A 19,217-nucleotide genomic window follows, 5' to 3' on the forward strand; every position below is an offset into this window, starting at 1 on the left:
TTTCTCTCATTCTCCAAGCATAAGAGAATTGATAGAAGAAGCTCACTCCTGATATGAAAAGCTTTTCATATCCAAAATAGTTATTCTGTGCTGTGTTTGTAAAATCTCAGAGATGATGACAGTTGTAAAGATGTCTTTCTTTTTGAATGAAGCGAAATTTCAAAGAATTCTGACTGTTCTGGGTATACCTAGAGAAACCAACTTTAGCAACTCTTCGAGAGAGAGAGCTTATTGAAGCGATGACCACATATTTTCTTCTCTCGGTGCCATTTGAGAGCATTTTAGTAAATATTTGTATATAGTTCCTAAATTGGAGTTATGAAGGTATCTAAGTAGAGTTACCTTAAAAAACAAAGCTAATCTGTCAGGACTCAAGGAACTTCCGAGATAGCCTTGTGTGACAGATGAGAAGTCGGGGTCCAGGGAGGTGAGTTCACTTGCTTTAAGACTTCACAACATGGGACTTCCCTGGTGGCACAGTGGTTAAGAATCCGCCTGCCAATGCAGGCGACACGGGTTCGAACCCTGGTCCGGGAAGATCCCACATGCTGCGGAGCAACTAAGCCTGTGCGCCACACCTACTGAGCCTGCGCTCTAGAGCCCGCGAGCCACAGCTACTGAAGCTCACGCACCTAGAGCCGGTGCTCCGCAACAAGAGAAACCACTGCAATGAGAAGCCCGCACCCCACAACAGAGTAGCCCCCGCTCGCCGCAGCTAGAGAAAGCCCGTGCGTAGCAACGAAGAGCCAATGCAGCCAAAAATAAATAAATAATTTTTTTTTTTTTTTTTAAAGATCTCACAAAGAAGAGCAGTCCAGTTAGGCTGTGCCCTTGTGTCCTTTTCTTCTCTTTTAAATGGTGTTGAGACTGTGTTCCTTTCTATCAGTTTCTTTAATTTTGACATTCCTGACTGCCCTATGAAGGGCAAGTGACAGATTTCTCTGTTGACCTTCCAGAGCAGGTTTTGGAAGCTTTTCACCCACTCTAAATAGATGTGCCGAAGACAAGCAACTTACTGGTGATGGCAAAGGCAAAAGAGGGACAGCATCGACGCTGGAAACAGGCTCTCCTGTGTCACTTTTACTCTGCTTACAAAAGCAAAATTCATTCAGGTTTGAAAGAATTGAAGGAAAAAAAAAAAAACCCCAAACCAACAGAAAACCCCAAGGGTCTCAGCCTGCAGCCTTTCCTTTGTATGAGCTGAAGTCCTTAGAGACAGTTGAATAACTTAATAGAGTCCTCAGAAGCACACCTGCCTTGAGAGAAATAAGTGCATTTTAAAACTGTGAACTTAGTATTCTGTTTTTTGACAGAGAAACTTTTTCCTCTTGAGGAACTGTAGATTTTTATTATCCTTAATAGCTGAATTTGCAGAGATGTGTTAAATAAAAATAGAACATGAAGTAAATGCCAGCTATTTCCATCAACAGAATTGTAGGTGACTTTTATTAGAACTTTACTGATGTTAAGTGAAGAAAGAGGGAAAGAGAAAAGGAGAGAGAGAAGGGGGGCAGGAAGGGAGAGAGGAAGAGGTAAAACAAAAATAAAAATGGAAAAAGCGCGGATCTGTTTGTCTTGATCAAAGAGGACGATCAGAAAAGAGCTGTTTCTGTGGGATACTCTGTCCTCTGTGGATCTTGTAACTCTGTGATTATCTTGCCCTGTGTCAAGACGCCACCCTGAAATTGGTCTGCCAATTTGAAGAATCATTTTCTTGCTTATTTTTAAACTCCTAAGGACAGGGAAAAAGACTGAAGGAGCCTAAATGCTGTGGTTTCCTCAAACCGTTATTGTTGTAAATCCTATGGGTCCTGAAATAGCTTGCTATTCCTGAAGTTTCAAACTGCCCGATTGCTCAGAAGACTTGGCAGTTGAAAGGGAAATGATTAGCTCTTTCCTTTAAGCGCTGTCCCCAAGGTTTAAGTGGGTCAAAATTGAAGAATGTGGTGATTTCAGAAATAAACTACCTTTTTTTTTAAATTTCTTAAATTAATTAATTAATTTATTTATTTTTGGCTGTGTTGGGTCTTCGTTTCTGTGCGAGGGCTTTCTCTAGTTGCGGCAAGCGGAGGCCACTCTTCATCGCGGTGCGCGGGCCTCTCACTATCGTGGCCTCTTTTGTTGCGGAGCACAAGCTCCAGACGCGCAGGCTCAGTAGTTCTGGCTCACGGGCCTAGTTGCTCCGCGGCATGTGGGATCTTCCCAGACCAGGGCTTGAACCCGTGTCCCCCTGCATTAGCAGGCAGATTCTCAACCACCGCGCCACCAGGGAAGCCCTAAACTACCTTTTTTAAATGGAAATTCTCTAGTTCTCCATACAGAGCTTTGAGTTTTTCAAATATTTTCTAAATAAAAAATGAAATATTTTAAATTTATAAATCTTAAGTCACTTAAACATTAGATTATTTGATTATCTATGCAGAAATTATCAGGAGCCTGGGCATTTTAACTTGGTGTCTTCCTTTTAATGTTTACGTTTTTGCTTGATGATTAAAAGTAATTATAGTCCAGTAACTCTCTCTGGTTATGGGCTTATGTTTTACTAACAAGTAAATTGTGGCAGAACTTGTGTTCCTTCTGGTTGGCTGGTACATGATCTTGAATACTGTTGATTTGTAGTCTGACTTCTCTTTAGAATGATTTAGGATGGTGATTTTGTGGACAGAAGAGTTGCACCTGTTTCTAGAGTTGAAGGTTGGCTATTGTTTTAACTTCCTCCCATTACTCAGATGCTTAGGAAAAAATGATACAAATGACCTCTTTATTTTAGTTTGGTTGGGTTTTTGTGGGGAGGGTTGCCATTGATTTGTATATTTTGGGAGTCAGTCCCTCCACAGGCACATTGATGAAATATACAGCATGAAAGGTTATGAGTTTATTTTGATGTGTTTTAACCTAGACTCTCCAAAATATAATATGTACGTATTTGGCACACTGACAATGGCAAATCTTTAAGAGGATGAAATTTACACTCTAGTGGTTTTATTTTTCTCCTATAATACATTCCATTATAAATTCACCAAGAAAGGGGATCTGGGGTCATTATTATGACATCTTTTGGTGTCCTCCCTCCAGCTGGACACACTGACCTCAACATTCTTGTATGGATACTTCCAGAAAAATTCTTGAGTGAGAGAAGGAAAAACTGCCTTCTGAGTTTGCTCTGATGAACTTGCCTTGAGAGAGAATGGTATCTGTGTTTGTGGGTTTGAAAATGAGGCCTCCTTTGGACTATTAGTTTAAAGAAATGATGATTTATAAAAATTCCACCATAAGTTCAACTATTCAGTAACTATTATTTAATGTTGAGTTTTAGTACAATTGTATGTGGGGAAATAATATCTATTTATTTAATTTTTAAGGAATATGTTAAATATTTTTATGACTTTTCATAGGAATCATTATGCTCTTGGATAGATATCTCATGCAGGTTTTATACACTCTCCACTATTTACTTTTGGGTGAAATAGTAGAGTGATAATTCTGGTTTATGCTATAAGCATTGATCATCTCTTGTGTTCCAGGCACCTCACAGGGCACTGGAGGTTAGGTGTGAATGAGCAAGTCCTTATTTCGAGGAGCTCTCATTTTAGGTGGGCAGACAGAATTGTGACACCATCATAGCTACATAAATAAAGCTGGGGATTCTGCTCGGGGAGAGGAGCGAGGTCAAGGATGGGCTTCAGAGAAGTAAAAAAACAGGCTGTGGGGATGGGGGCTGTATTCCAAACAAAGACAGTAATAGTCTGATCCAGGATAGTGCAGGTATGAGACCATATGGGATATGGAACAAAGCCTACAGATGGGGCCGCTGAAAGGAATATGGCCGGAAACTTTGGGGAAAAGAATTGAGTTCAAGTCCAAATTTATTGCTAGATGAGGAGTTCGGGATTTATTCTTGTGTTTTTTACATAAGTGGAAACATGATTTCTTTTTTTTTTTTTTCTCCCCTAAGAGGGAGAATGGAGCACTAAGTGCTCTTTTGGAAAGATGTAGTAGGTATAACGGTGGATTAAGAGGTCAGACTTAGAAAGAAAAAATAAACTATTATAAAGGAATATTGTCACTTGAAGAAACATCTTAGCCATCAGCACTACCTTTTGAAGCTCCATCAGGCTGGATGAATGGAGCAAGGTTTCACAGTAAAGGCTCCTTTCTGCTGCCATTGCCTAGGAGGCATACTGTGCTCCTACATGGGCTAGACTGGAGCCCCGTGGACAGCAATGGAGTCAAGGCAACTCTGCACATCTAAGGGAGATCAGGAGAGGCTGTAAGATGATCTAAGCCAAGAGCTCAGGTCAACTTGGACACTCGTTCTTACATTCCCTAGGGAAATAGAACCAGAGGGGCCCAAGGGTTCTTAAAAAAAGAAAAATGAAAAAAAAAAAATCAAATCATTTGGGTGTTAGAAGAGCTAGGGTTCCATGAATGAGATTAGAGACAAATTTCATGATAAGGAACCAAATGAGGGCTTCCTTCTTGGTTGTGATGTCAAGAAGTCTAGACTTAGACTTGGCTCTGAAGGAAAAAAAAAAAAAAGGAAATAACTAAGAACTGGCTCAGGAGAATATATTTTAAAATGGCCAATTAAAGCAGAACTTCCATGATTCCAGGAGGAAATACAGTGATGCGAATGAGGCTACCTGAGGCCAGAAGCCACTGAAGAGCCCCCAGTGCAGTATTTACAGGGTGCCTTGGAGCTTCATAGTTGGTTTGTGTTCAGCACAAAGTAACCTGTCTTTTTAACGAGCCAGGACTGAAACGTCTCCTGAGAGAAAAGTGACTGCAGAGAGGATGAAGGTTGCCTTTGGGATCAAGTAGGTCAGCCCTGGCTGCAGAGTGCAGAAAAATCAAACAGGGTGCAGGGTCAGATGATGTTAGGAGGGGGAAGAGTCTAGAACAAAGTCCTGTGTGCCGGATTTTCCAGTGATGAACCAAAACTGCCTACAGAGGTGGCCAGACTAGAGTACTACAACCAGTAGTAGCTTAAACTAGCCAGTTTAAAGTTATAAGGCTGTCATTTTTTTCCTTCTTTCTCTTGGCTCTGTGGTAGTAATAAATATACAGAAAAACTCAGACTGAGTCTCTCTCTTTTCTGAGAAATTCAGAATATTGGTAAGAACTGAAGTATCCTAGCACAGTGGATAAGATGGGAATGACTAACACTTTGGTAAGATGTTCAGAGAGTGCCATTCAGCCTTGGCCACCAGAATGGCTTCTTCTGTGGTCATTCTCATATAAGCAGCACCAGAGGGTTTCAGCATCTTCAGTTTCTGGCAGTATAGGGGGAAATGGGAGCACTGGTGTTTGGGAATATGTCTTCAGTCTCCTCTGACTTCTAAAGCACTGAGGTATGCCTAAAGATATAGGTATGAAAACAGGCCTTGCCTGATTGAATACCTTTCTAGTTGATGCGAAACAAACCCTCGAATGGGTACGGAAAAGGGTTTTTCCATCTTTTTCTGACTTTTTTGGGTCAGAGTCAAAATCAGGATGCAAAAAGAAAAATATGGTTTGCCTGTTTTTCTTGTAATCTTGTTTTTTGTTTTGCCAGGAACAAAGAATTTTGAGCCCATCTAGACTCATTCACTATATGCATTATGCAAATTAATTCCGAATTTACCCGCATCCCCATTATTTTATTGAAACCAAACAAACTTTTTTAGCAGGCAAATGAAATAGCACTGGAGTGGTTTGGAAGACCTGAGCATCTAAACATTTTTGGCTGTACGTGTGGCTGCCACTCCCTCTGACCGAGACAATGATATTAAACTTGAACATGATGCAGGATGTTGTAATCCTACAAGGGAGAGAAGTGGTTGGGCTCTAAGGTCATGGTTGGCAAAGGCAAGACCTTTGTTCTGTCCAGAGGGCTGTAAATTCTGCGAGCGAGCATCATGCTTGGCCCGCTCCCTTCACGCAGGCTTCCTAGGGATTTAGTTTTGTTTTTTTTTTAATTAAAAAAACTATGTTAGCTTTATTTTTTTTTATTATTTATTTTGTTTTTTTTTTTTTGGCTGCGTCGGGTCTTAGTTGCAGCACGCAGGATCTTAGTTGCGGTACGCGGGCTTCTCTCTAGTTGTGGCGTGCGGATTTTCTCTCTCTAGTTGTGGCTCGTGGGTTCCAGCGCCCGTGGGCTCTGTAGTTTGCAGCATGCGTGCTTTCTCGTTGAGGCACGCGAGCTCAGTAGTTGTGGCACGCAGGCTTAGTTGCCCCTCGGCATGTGGGATCTTAGTCCTCTGACCAGGGAGCGAATCTGAATCCCCTGCACCGGGAGGTGGACTCTTTACCACTGGACCACCAGGGAAGTCCCCTTAGGGATTTAGTTTTGAATTTCACTAGCAGTGATCAGTGGTGGTAGATAATAATAATTTTTTTCTTCTAGTTTTATTGAGATATAACTGACATTACAGCACTGGTGTACAGCATAATGGTTTGCCTTACATACATCATGAAATGATTAGCACAATCATCTCATGTAGATAGAACATTAAGGAAATAGAAGAAAGATGTTTTTTCCTTGTGATAAGAACTCTTGGGATTTACTCTGGACAACATTCATACTCACAGCAATGTTAATTATATCTCTCATGTTGTACATTACATCCCTGGTGCTTATTTATCTTACAAGTGGAAGTTTGTACCTTCTGACCACCGTCATCCAGCTCCGCCTCCTCCCCACCCCCCTGCAACCTTCTGGTAACCAGAAATCTGATCTCTTTTTCTATGAGTTTGTTTGTTTTTGGAGTATAATTGACCTGCAGAACTATGTTAGTTCCTGGTACACAACATAGTGATTTGATATTTCTATGCATTTCAAAATGATCACTGTGGTAAGTCTAGCTATCATCTGTCACCATACAAAGATATTATATAATTATTGACTATATTCCCCACACTGTACATGTCATACCTGTGACATTTATTTTGTAACTGAAAATTTATACCCCTTAATCTCCCTCACCTATTTCTCTCCTCCCTCCACCCCCAGATAATAATTTTAATGAATAGTTCTTATTCTTTTTTCCTAGTTTAAACAGTGTGCCTTTTCAGGTTTTATTTCTCAAACCTATTGACAGTTGTTTGATGGTGAAACAAGGGATTTATTTTTTAAAATAATAATCTTTTGATATTAATAAAAGCCTATTCCATTTCCACTGCTTGTGTTTAATGCTGTGACTTTTCAGATGATGATACCTATATTTCGCTAATCAAACAGAAGATGGTATTTGTATTGTTTAGCAGTGTTATATCATGGAAAGATTTTTTTTTTTCAGTAAAAATTTAGCCATAGTAAGTACAGTGATATGGGGAAAATAGGCTTTAAGCCCTTGTGATCATAAATTGAAGTCTGTTTAAAAAGAAAAAAAAAATATCATACCCCTTCTCCAACAGTTGCTACCTTGCTAAATGGATTCGTTTCCTTGAGCTGTTGTACCAGAGTACCACAAATGGGGTTGCTTAACACAACAGAAATTTCTTCTGTTCTGGTTCAGGAGGCCAGAAGTCTGACATCAAGGTGCCTGCAGGGCCTTGCTCCCTCCCAAGGCTCAGGGAGAAAATCCTTCCTTGCCTCTTCCAGCTTCTGATGACTCTAGGCATTTCTTGCCTTGTGGCCACGTAACTCTAATCCTTGCCTCTTCACATGGCCTTCTCTGTGTGTCCTTTTCTATCTCTTCTAAAGACACTGTTACTGTCCTTAACACCACCCTAATCCAAGATGTCATCTCATCTTGATCCTTATCTCAAGCATGCCTACAGAGACTGTATTTCCAAATAAGGTCACATCCTGAGGTTCTGGGTAGACAGGAATAGGGCGGTGGGGCGGGGGGAAGAGAGACACTATTCAACCCATTACATTAAATTATAGATATTTTAACCTGTAGCTTGGTTAGACGGTAATAGGCAAGAAGCTGTCATTGATCATTATCAATTTTGCATATTCTTCTATTATATAATTATTATATAACTTATCACATTGTATTACAGTTATTTATTTACCTACTTGCCTCTTGCATTAAATCATAAGAAGGCAAAGATTGTCTTTTTTCCTGATATAATGCACCTAACAAAATGGTTATTTATGTTATATTAATATACATATCTACATATGTCACAGCAAAAAATTAGTGGAGTAGGTTAGAAGGATAGAATCTTAGAGTAATTTAGTCCCTACCTTCAATCCGCACCTTTACAGGTCAGGAATTGCTCTAGAGACCAGCTAGATAAGCCTACAGATGTGGCTACAGTCATGTTCTCTTTACTTTCCAATTCAGTGTTCTTTCTAGCACATCAAATCATCTCTATATTAAAAGGTTTAACTGTGAGTATTCATAGAGTGCTGTTAAAAGCATGCCACCACCCCAAACCCTGTGTACTAACCTATGTTCAGAAGACTTAACTCTCCAGGGTGTAGAATTTCTCTCGCTGTGTACAATTTTAAAGGTTGAATCTAACCCACAAGAATACTTTCAGGAATATCTTTGCAATTCATACATTGCATAGAAGACCACTTGAGATAGGAAAGGATGAAGAATGACTCCGACCATCTGTGGGGAGGGTCACATGTTGAGATGGGAAAGGCTGAATCAGGTGGTTCGACTTTGATCTTGAGGCAGCTGCTACTTAGTTGAGCAAATCACTTCATCTCTGAACCGGTTTCCCCAATGAGACGAGCTGGTTCCTTCCAGTTCTGTTCTAAGAGTTAATATCACTGTTTGTCATTCCACATGCAGGTTTCTTTTCATCCCAACTAGCTTCTGGCTAAGAACCTCTTCCATTTCTCTGTGGTCATGGCAACTAGTACAGTGACTTCCTCACGGTAGGGAACTTATTAACCAGGCCCTGCTAGAGATACTGGAAGGTGAGGAGCAGAAACCCAACTAGGCTATGCTGAACCTCATGTCGAAAGCCAAAAGACTCAGAGCATCCATCGTATGTCGCCAGGGCTGCAGCAAGCACCCCAGGACACAGACAGACAGATAGGTTGGTTCTGAGTCAGTTTCCTGTATCCTGTGGAGTCGAAAGGAAGACCTGCACACAGCAACGGGCCTTGTGAACAATGGTCACTTCCTGTGACCAGGAGAGTCGGAGGGCGGGGGTGGCCACTCACGGTTCAGACAGCACTTTCAGGCAGGGTGCTCCCGAGGCCACATCTGTAGACTGTTTCTCTTCAGATCTGCAATAAAACTCCTTCTCTCCCTTTTTAACCTGTGTTAAAGAGTTTACAGTAAAGTAAACCTTGAACTTGCAAGAGTGAATTTAGCTTTCCCGTGGAGGGGGAGATAAGTAATACTCTGCTTATGGGTACAATAGCGTTGGATATTCACATACTCCGATGCCAACTTAACTATATTAATCTTTGTTTCCTCGTGTGAAAAATGGCAGTGCCATAGAAGTTTTAAAAAACCCTCCACACGCAGGAGGGAGGGGATATGGGGATATATGTATATGTATAGCTGATTGACTTTGTTGTAAAGCAGAAACTAACACAGCATTGTAAAGCAATTATACTCCAATAAAGATGTTTAAAAAAATTTTTTTAATTAAACAATAAATAAATAACCCTCCACGTTTTTTATCCTAACACACAAGTATATTAATAGTAGTAGTAATAGTGGTAGTCGACACTTTTGTAGTGCTTTTACTATTTGTCTGGCACTGTTTTGAGCACGTCACACATAATCCACCCATTTATGTAGACTCAGCTGTGTGCACAATTTCATATCATAATGTTCAGTGCTAATTCTGTACCAGTATATGAGTTGTTCCACATCAGAAAAAAAGAGTGTGACTAGCAAAAGAATAATGATGTCAAAGAATAGTTGTGAGAATTAATAGCAAACAGTGAAACCGAATCGAGCGATTTCTTTTTTGTGTTGTGGGTCACGTGAGCTGCCCCATCTGCTGCGATGGAAAATGCTGAGAGATAAGAGAAACAAACGGGCTGGCTCTCGTGCTGCCCCGCACTGGACCACACGAATATCGACTGCTCACCCCCGGCTCCCCTCACTTTCCAAGATGATCCTGGCTGATTCCAGGGTGTGAAACTCCGTATGAAAGATAGGGAGGTGTCAGCAGCTCAGCCCAGAAGGCTGGGGATTGGGCAGTGGCTTCCTGTAATCCCAGGCGCTGGCTGACTGCCCCGCTCTTGGCAGTGAGGGCTGGGAGGTGGGCTGGGAGACAGCTGTGCTAGCACTGCCGCCTGCACCGGCCCGTGGAGCACTGGCCCCTCATGGAACTGCCTCACTATGTTCTGCCTGAAAGGTGAGGGGGCTTCGGGCCCACTGGGGTGGTGAAGCTACGGTTAGAAAAATGTTCGTCTGGCATCAGAGTCTAAATCCCAGGGCTAGTTCTCTTAGAATCAGAGTTTGAGGGAGTTTTGTTAAGCATGAAAGTGAAAAAGTCATTGTTCTTTTTTGGTTGCAAACAGGAAGAAAGACCTCCTGCTGGGGAGATGGAATTTTTCTTTTAGACAGAGAGGATATTTCTCTGTTTGGATGCGTTTTGGATGTGTTTTGTCATAGGCAAAAGTAATTAAAAGTTTAGAATGAAAGGAAACTTAATAGTCTAAGTGGGAATGGTTTACAGCTGTAGTATGAGTCCTGTTAGAGAAGTTTCCATGCGATGAGTCGCTTGTGTAAAGGGTTAGAGTGAATAGAAAGGGGGAAGCGATTCTGTTGCTTTCGGCTTTAACGTGTGAATCCAGGAATTAAACTAATTTTACCGTAGAACAGACTTCTCGTTCTAGCTATGTGTGTATGGGTATAGTGCTTCGGGAAGCACTGGAAGATGGGCAATATATGAATATATGTAGTGATTCCCCCATCAGTTGGAGAGTATTTTCTCTTTTTAGGCACTTATTTTTTTCTTCAACACTATTTTTCTTCCAACTCTTGTCATAATGTAATTAATTTAAGCATTTAAGAATGTGTTTCTTGATGAGATTGTTGGAATGAGGGAGTTAAAATGAATTTCCTTGGAACCAGAGTAGACTATTTTGTTCATATCTTTCAGTGTATATCATTGTGTTGATGCGAAATTCTTGATGGCTTTTCAATTTTGGGAAAGAAAGTGGCCCTGGCTTGCTCTGCTGATTTGCCCCTTTGTCCTGAGTCTATGACTGAAGTGTAGACCAGGGTTCTGTAGTCTCAGCCTTTACAGATTTAACCCTGACACCTTAAAAACCACCAAAGTCTTTAATATTAAACTTTGAGTTTGGGTTGTTTGTTTATATGGTTGGTATAAATTTGATCAAATCGACGGGGTAAAAGCAGAAAAGAACATCACATCTTTCTCTCGCTAAGAATTCAACTAGGGGCTTCCCTGGTGGCTCAGTGGTTAAGAATCCACCTGCCAATGCAGGGGACACGGGTTCGAGCCCTGGTCCGGGAGGATCCCACATGCCGCGGAGCAACTAAGCCCGTACACCACAACTACTGAGCCTGTGCTCTAGAGCCCACGAGCCACAACTACTGAGCCAGCGTGCCACAACTACTGAAGGCCGCACGCCTAGAGCCCGCCGCAACTAGAGAAAGCTGCACACGGCAACGAAGACCCAATGCAGCCCAAAATAAATAAAAAATAAATAAATTTATTAAAAAAAAGAATTCAACTAATTCTTACTCTAAAGTGTATCTAGTTGCAATGGATTTCTAAGAAGCCCCATCAGCAGAAATGAATTTGAATATTTCTGAAAAATAATTTTAGGTGAAATGAGTTACAGGCTTTCCTGATGCTTTCTCAAAAAACTGTTTGCTCAAAAAAAAAGTGTAACTATGAAGAGCCAAAATTCAGTATCATTGGATGAGTGTGCCTCCTAACCGAGTTGTCATTTCCCCAGCTGAAATCATTATGATCTAATGACAGCTTCCGGTTTAGGATTTTTAATTGAATGCAGGTGTGGAATTGTTGCAGGGCATGACTTCCGCCGCTTCAGCGTGTTTGCCTCCACCCATTCCCATCACAGCAATTTCATTTTATTAAAGAATCTATCAATTTCATGGACTCTTAGTTTCCGAGGTAACTTGGGAGATTTTAGAAGGTCAAGTGAATGGCATGTGATGACAACTGAATGCTTTTATGCTGAAGTGTGTGTTCTAATCAGGACTCCACAATCCCTTTTTAAAAAAAAACAACCCACTTTCCCATCTCCCAGCAGCCAGGACAACAGTTGACATTTTGCTCTCTTCCTGTGATTTATAGCCTCTTGATTTACAATAATGATTTTTAGGTTGCCCTCTGTCCTACATGTGAGGCCAACGCAAGATAAAGTCATGGTGAGTGAGATTAAACACAGGAATATTAAGGGCTGCTTGTGTTGCTTTGTGTTCTTACTGCATTTGTGTTTCCCTCTGTTGGAGGCTTTTTCAGAGGACTTCATTAATTGGCCTGTTTCTGTGGCTCCCTGAGGTCCTAGGAACTATTGGTTATGATTAGCGTGGGTATTAAAGGAAGCATGATTGCCCTTCTTTTGGGTTCAGTCGTGTCTTTGTGTATTTCTTTTAATTGTTGAAGAAAACACATCAGACAGCCTCCCACATGGATGCAGGGTTTCCTTTTCTCCATTTATACTACTTTTTTTCTGAAGTCATGTCTACTCAGCTTTTGGTCAATTTGGTGCTAGAAAAAGTGCCTTCTTGGAAGAGAGATGTCATCTTTGTCACTGTTGTTGGCTATAATAGCTCGTATAGTTACAATCACCCTCTACTGTTGTCATTGAAGTAACTCGGATACATTCATTCCACCCACGTTTGCTTCCTATGGGCAACATCTGAGCTCCCAGTCTCTGGGAAGATGTTCTCTCAAGTTCTGCCAAGGTCCCTGTCGTTAACAAAGCCGAGGTGTGTTGTTCCTTCACCGTGTAATCAGCAGTCTGGGAAGTGAGTTTCCAGCCAGTCAAATAATATGATTCGCAGGAAACTACCATGCATATATTGTATACCATTCATGGATGACTTTATTCAAACAATTAGAATAAAATATTTTTACCTCCAAAACTGCATGGAACATAATTAAGTTTCTCCGAGACGATTCAGAAAATGCAGATTTCTTAATTACAGTGCACCAGCTTCATCTTTATAAATATTAATTATCTTTTCAGTACATCTCTAACTCTGAAGACTATCCTTTTCTTTTAATTTCCAATCTATCACAGATAAGTATTTTGTAAAACATAAAATCACATGCTGTGGGCTGTCACCACAATGTCAAACAGGTGTAATAAAGTTCTTAAACATTTTATTTCGTTTCCTATAGTAATCTTACTGTAGACTGGTAACAAAGCGTTGGCACTTGTAAGTAGACAAATCTGTATAGTTAGTAGACACTTCTGTATTAGTTTCCTAGAGCTGCTATAACAAATTACCACCAAGTGAGTGGCTTAAAACAGGAATTTCTTCTTTCAGTTCTAGAGGCTAGAGTGTGACCTCAGGTGCTGGCAGGGTCTTGCTCCCTGTGAAGTCTCTAGGGCAGAATCTTTCCTTGCCTCTTCCAGTTTCTGGTGGCCTCAGGTATTTCATGGCTTGTGGCAGCACCTATGCCTCTGTCTCCACATGGCCTTTCTACCTGTGGGTCTCTCTGTGACTCTCTGTCACTTGATTTTCTTATTAGGACACCTGTCATTGGATTTAGGGTCTACCCTAATCCAGTATACGACCTCATCTTAACTGACTACATCTGCAGACTCTACTTCCAAATAAGGTCACATTCTGAGGTTCGCAGTGGACATGGATTATGGGGGGGGGACATTAGTCACCCTATTAGAATGGACCATGCATAGTCACATGGATTGAGAGTAGCATTCTAGGCGGTGTATTTAATGGAGAGCTGTAAGAATGGCTGTCCAGTGTAGCTGCTGTGATGATGTATTTGAAATGTGTAGCATTGCAAGTTTGACAAGTTTGTATGTGTAGGTAGAAGGGTTGAATGTACCCACTACGATCAGTCATGCAAAAGAAAATGTTGCCTTTTTATTTCCTATAAAGGATCCAGTTTCCTTCATGTACTCTGATCCTGCTGAGACGGGGAAAAACAAAAAACAAAACTGAACTTCAGTTCACTGCAGTCAACTCAGTGTGAGCCAAAAATTTAAACAGTTGCATTAGCTAGCTCAGGCTGTGGGATGAATCGGTCTCTCAGAATTCTCCTATTATCTCCTTCTCTCCAAAGTGGATTCTGTTAAGTTCCTCCCTTATTAATATAACAGAAGTGATGCATGCTAAGTTATGTACTTTTGAATCGTTGACTTTCTCATTACCTAATTTTTGAAATGTTAAAGCAGGATGCTTCCGTGTAGTTGCGTTTAAAACATAAGGTATTTTTTAGTGTCCTCACTCTTACTATGGAAAGGATTAATACATACATCCTTTTGTACTCTTAAGAATAATTTCAGTACGTTTCGTGAGAATCGTGAATCTTAATTTCTGAATTTAATATTGATTTTACCTGGCCTGCATTCTCTCCAGGGATTTAAACCTGGCTTTGGGGTTGGACTAGATTCTTTCCCTTACTCTCCTCTTACTGTCATCCAAGATCCAGAAATTGAGTTTCATGGATTGGAAAAGTGGTGCATTCTGTAGAGTGGGTGTATCCCAGCTGCCTACATACTCAGCATGGTAGGGTCCTGTCTGCATCCTTTTCTGCTTCACAAGTTACAGATTTAGGAAAGCCTTTAGGTTGTCCAATAATAGCAGAGTTATGTTGGAGATTACAGCTATGAACTATGTCAGGCATGTATTTCTGTTCCCGAGAGGGCAGTTCATCGTAGAAATTCAGCTCTGTCCTTCCTCCTCGTGCACCCTGGAACAGATCACGGGCCTCTTTCCAGTTGTCTCGTGTATGTTGTACATGTAAAAGAATTCCTTAGATTCTTTTCTTGGCAGCATTTGGAAAATAATGTCTGGAATCAGAAACAGATTTGTTATTTCTGTGCTGAAACAAGTGCATTTTTCAAGTTAGCAAGCAACCATTTGCTCTGGAAGGTTCCACACCCCTTCTTAAATCCAGTAATAACCTGTCAAGTAAGTGTTGAGCAAAGTTTATGCAATTTTACTATTTGATTCTGAGCATCATTTTAAAAGGCTTGAACAATCAAAATGCAAAGTGACCCTGGGAATATTGCATCTGTGTGAATCTGGACATTTCATTATCATACATTCAGATTTTGAGTTTTACTTAAATTAGGAGCAGCCTTTAGGACCATAGTCCTGCAAGCCTTTCCTCCTTTCATTTAAAAATTGCATATAATTGCTAGCTGATAACCTATAGCTACCAAGAGGAATTCACATTTGCTAAATCTGCAATTTAAAGTAGCACTTTTAATAAACACACTGATGATATCATGCATTTTTCAAACTGGCGGGCAAAGCCCTTGAAATTTAATAAACCAAACAAAGCTAGCCCTTTATTTCCTTTGTCTTTCCCTTGAAAACTTTCTCATGCTTTCCAGTTCTCTTTCTTCCTTCCACTACTGATCAAAATCTTGCTTTTACATATGTTGCAGTAGAAGCCAGGTCACTGTGCTGAAGAGGTGATATAATAAAAACTAGGAGATGCCATCCTTAAGGAATGAAAGAGCAGTTAACAGAGCTTTGCTGCCTGAAGCGCGCAGGGCTGGGGGGTCTGCTCGTCTGTGGAGCATGCTCTGTGCGAGGATAGTGCCCTGGGTGATTTGGTGGAACTGAATCAAATGACTTGAATTACCAAAAGCTTTGGCAGAGGTTTCCGTTAGATTCTCCATTTGAATATCTCCTGTCCCGTTTTTACCTATTTTTGTTTTCTTTATTTGCTGATTTCCGTGTCTCTTTTTTTCTAGTTTTTCCCTCTCCTCCTCCTCTGATTGCTCATTGAGGGGGCTGTGTTATACCTAAGCCGGATTGAACTCCCTCTAGTTACGAAGGTGCAGATCAGTAATCTGCACACGCGTTAGTAAAGGTGATAGTTAATAGACGAAGGCAGATGGACCAGTGTGATAAAGGCAATTTACCACTCAGGACATCGTGTCACCACCATCAGCCAGGCACAGAGGTATGCAGGGGTATGTATTTTTCTATTTTAAACATCAGCAGAAAATACTGCTGGAACAACCTAAGGGCCTTTAAGCAATTAATAGCTTTTTTTGCATGATTGAACGTATTGGGGACGCAGGGTAAGAAGATGGATATTCCTAGATTTGAAAAACGTCCATTGTTTTATAAAATCATACATAGCAGTTGGATTTGAAATTAAGAGGTCTTCATTTGACAGGCAGTAGTATAATGACAAACTATTGGCTATCATATTAGCAACGTCCATTCTCCATCTGCTGATTATGTCATGTTTATCGGGTTTTGTTAACTTAAATTGGGTTTAGAATTTGTATTGCTGTTACTGTCAAAATGTGGCTAATACTGAGAGCCATTGAGACAAAGGCCATGCTGGCTTGAATGAGGATTTAATTTGGGGGGTGGGCTTGCATGATAAGAGCAATGTGAGTGCTCGTCTCCACTTCTGCATTGGAATGTCTTCTTATAACAAAAAGATATAAATAGCATAAATTGAGCTTTAGGAACTGGGAGTTGAAATATAGTTTAAGTGAATTTATATTTAAGTGGGGTATAAAGGGTTTTCAAAGGTCAGATTATGTATTACATGTTTGTTCTTGAGAAATTTGGCAAGAGGCAAGACAGCACTTGGAAACAAAAGAGAAAAGTTCCCTCCTCTGATGACCATAAGAGGACATCTATGCTCCTTATGGTTTTATTTCACTGAGTGAAACTGTGCAAGCTTTGGAAACTTTTAGAATGAAAGTTGGGACACGTGCCTCTGCTGTCTGATATGTGGAGGGGGAGGGGCGGAGGGATGCCCTGCGACTTGCCCGGGGTGTTCTTAGGAGAGGGAAGAGAGAGGGGATCCAGAATGGTTAAGGTGGCTTCAGGAAAGGCAGGAGTCCAGGAGATTCCAGAGTTGGTAGAAGGTTGGCTGGGGAAAACCAAGAAGCTGAGAGTCGTGACTTTTCTGTTTTCAAACAGAAAAGGTTCCTCAGCAAATGAAAAGGGAGCCCCAGAAGATGCCTGTGAGGTGGCATGGTAAGGGGGAGAACAAGGCATGTGGGAGCACCTAGCCCCAGATGGTACTCCGTCTCTCCTTCCTTGGCCATCTCTTAGAAATTTGGAGTTTTTCTTTAACCCATTCCTCATTTTTAAGAGGACAAAGGAAGCTCTAGTTCCTTCTTTTCCTGCAAAAGTGTTGCTATAACAGAATACCTAGTTTTATGCAAAAAAAGGCCAATATTATCCCAAGGTGGCTAATTTATATATCTAGGTTCATCCAAAATTTGTTGATATTCTGAAATACCTCTGAGGTTCGTCACATCTGACCAAACTGTTTTGATAGAATTTAGGGTGTAAGTATTAATTCATCAGATGTTAATGGGTACTTACCATGTGCCTGGCTCCCCCCGACCCAGGAAAGCCTTCCATCTCCCACCGTCCTGGACTTCTCCCAGGCCCAGGTCTCCTCGGCACCCAAGACCTTTCCAGCTGCTTTCCTGTCCTCTCAAAAGGCACTACTGCTTGCGCCTGATTTGGGGGTTCCTCTTTCCCCAAGACTGACTTTGAGAACAAAGCAAAGCCAGAGACTTTTTAAAGGGTTTCCCTGCTAATGATGACCCAGATAACAAAACATTAACAGATTAATCTATGAAGAAGATTCAAGAAATCCCAGCTCTGTCCGTTAATAACATAAGCTTGAGTAAAGATCTCCTTAGCTTTGAGAGTAGCAGCTACCTGACAAAAGATCAAGGATTAAATAATAACTTACATAAAATGCTGGACCTTTTCTCACAAGTATGTAGTAACGTTAGTTAGATGTGACCTCTCTAAGCGCTTCATAAAGTTACTGATTAGACTTACCTTGGGCTTGTGCAAGTAAAGACCGACTTCTACCACAATTTGCGAATACAATGTTAACTATCATATATAGTGAAAAAAGGCAGATATCCTTCTGGTTTTTCACTGCAACATATTTACACCAACTTTTGTAGAGTTTTCTGGAATCACCGTTGTATAAATACACCCAGATGAATACAAAGAATCATAAGTCACATATACTGGCAAATGAGCACTGTAGCAACACAAATATTTTGAAAGCGGGGGAGACCAAGGAGAGTATCCTGACGCGGTTCTAACTGCTCCAGCGGAAGTGTTTGCTCCCACAGCATTTGAGACGAAAACCATTCCTTTTTGGAAATGGAAATGTTCCTGGCAGAACAAATACTTGATAAAAGTTTAAAACAAGATTTGGGCTGCTCGTATGGTGCCTTTTATAAAACTGCTTTGTATTCAAAAAAATCTCTCCATATCTATAGATGAGCGGAACGGATGGGTGGGTAGTTTTATCCTTCATAGGTAGACATGTCCTTATTTCAGGTTGACTGTTGAGGAATCGGTAACTGGCTCTCCTTGATCGCTGGAGTATTTCTCCTTTCACTCAATTCCTTCTTCCATTGTTAATTGGCCCATTTTCCACCTCAGAACAGGTTAGTGAGTGTACGAGTTGTCCAGCTGAATTGTCAGTAAATTACAAAGGAAGTTAAAAAAAGTAGCAGACTCGAAAGATGACATTGTGCGTCCATTCCTCCAAAAAAGCAGGGTCCATAAACGCCGGAAGGACTGAATGCAGATGAGTAAATTTTTGATGGCTTTAAGCATGATTTAAAGCATTGGTTAACATGAGATAAAACATTAGTTTGATATTTGCCATCACTTTTAGGTTTGGGATTATATGATTACAACAGAGACAGCTTCTTTTCAGTCACCTATTGAGAACATCTAAAGCTTAAAGGTCCAGTATGTTTTCTGCTTCCCACAGAAAGTTAATGTTGGTATGGCAGACATTATAAATCTTTATTTATATGCTTTTTTGGCTTATAGTAACAAATTTGGCTAGAAGTGAGTTTGTCTTAGTTGCTCCCCGCCTCTCACTCACCTTCATGAAATCGTTGAATAGATCCATTGTTGGAGTGTTATCTGCAAAAGATAAAGTGTCTGTGAACTGAGGGGAAAACGGGAGCCCCTAAAATAGATGAGATTCCTTTGGCACATGACATACCAAAGGCTTCTCCCCGACTGCTATTTTGGACAGTGTTTGACTAGGTTTTCTTTAATTTTCCCTTTCCCTCATTTCAACATTGGAAAGTGACCTTCCTGCTCTGTGTATGAAGACCAGCTACCTTTCTC

General features: G+C 40.8%; 1 protein-coding gene across 2 annotated transcripts in view; it reads left to right on the forward strand.

Moving 5' to 3' along the window:
- Window positions 1–19,217, forward strand: part of NHSL1 (NHS like 1) — a 238,868-nt gene that overhangs the window by 126,384 nt on the left and 93,267 nt on the right. Inside the window, exon 1 of one of the 2 annotated variants that reach the window (XM_059941109.1) lies at window positions 10,240–10,266. The exons of the other annotated variant lie outside the window; for it this stretch is intronic. Within the exon in view, the coding sequence (XP_059797092.1) occupies window positions 10,251–10,266 (16 nt within the window). The 5' untranslated portion in view covers window positions 10,240–10,250. Of the gene's footprint in view, window positions 1–10,239; window positions 10,267–19,217 lie in introns of those variants that run through there. 2 annotated transcript variants of the gene reach the window in all.

Source organism: Balaenoptera ricei, chromosome 12 (assembly GCF_028023285.1).
Source record: "Balaenoptera ricei isolate mBalRic1 chromosome 12, mBalRic1.hap2, whole genome shotgun sequence".
In the NCBI taxonomy this organism is placed as follows: domain Eukaryota; kingdom Metazoa; phylum Chordata; class Mammalia; order Artiodactyla; family Balaenopteridae; genus Balaenoptera; species Balaenoptera ricei.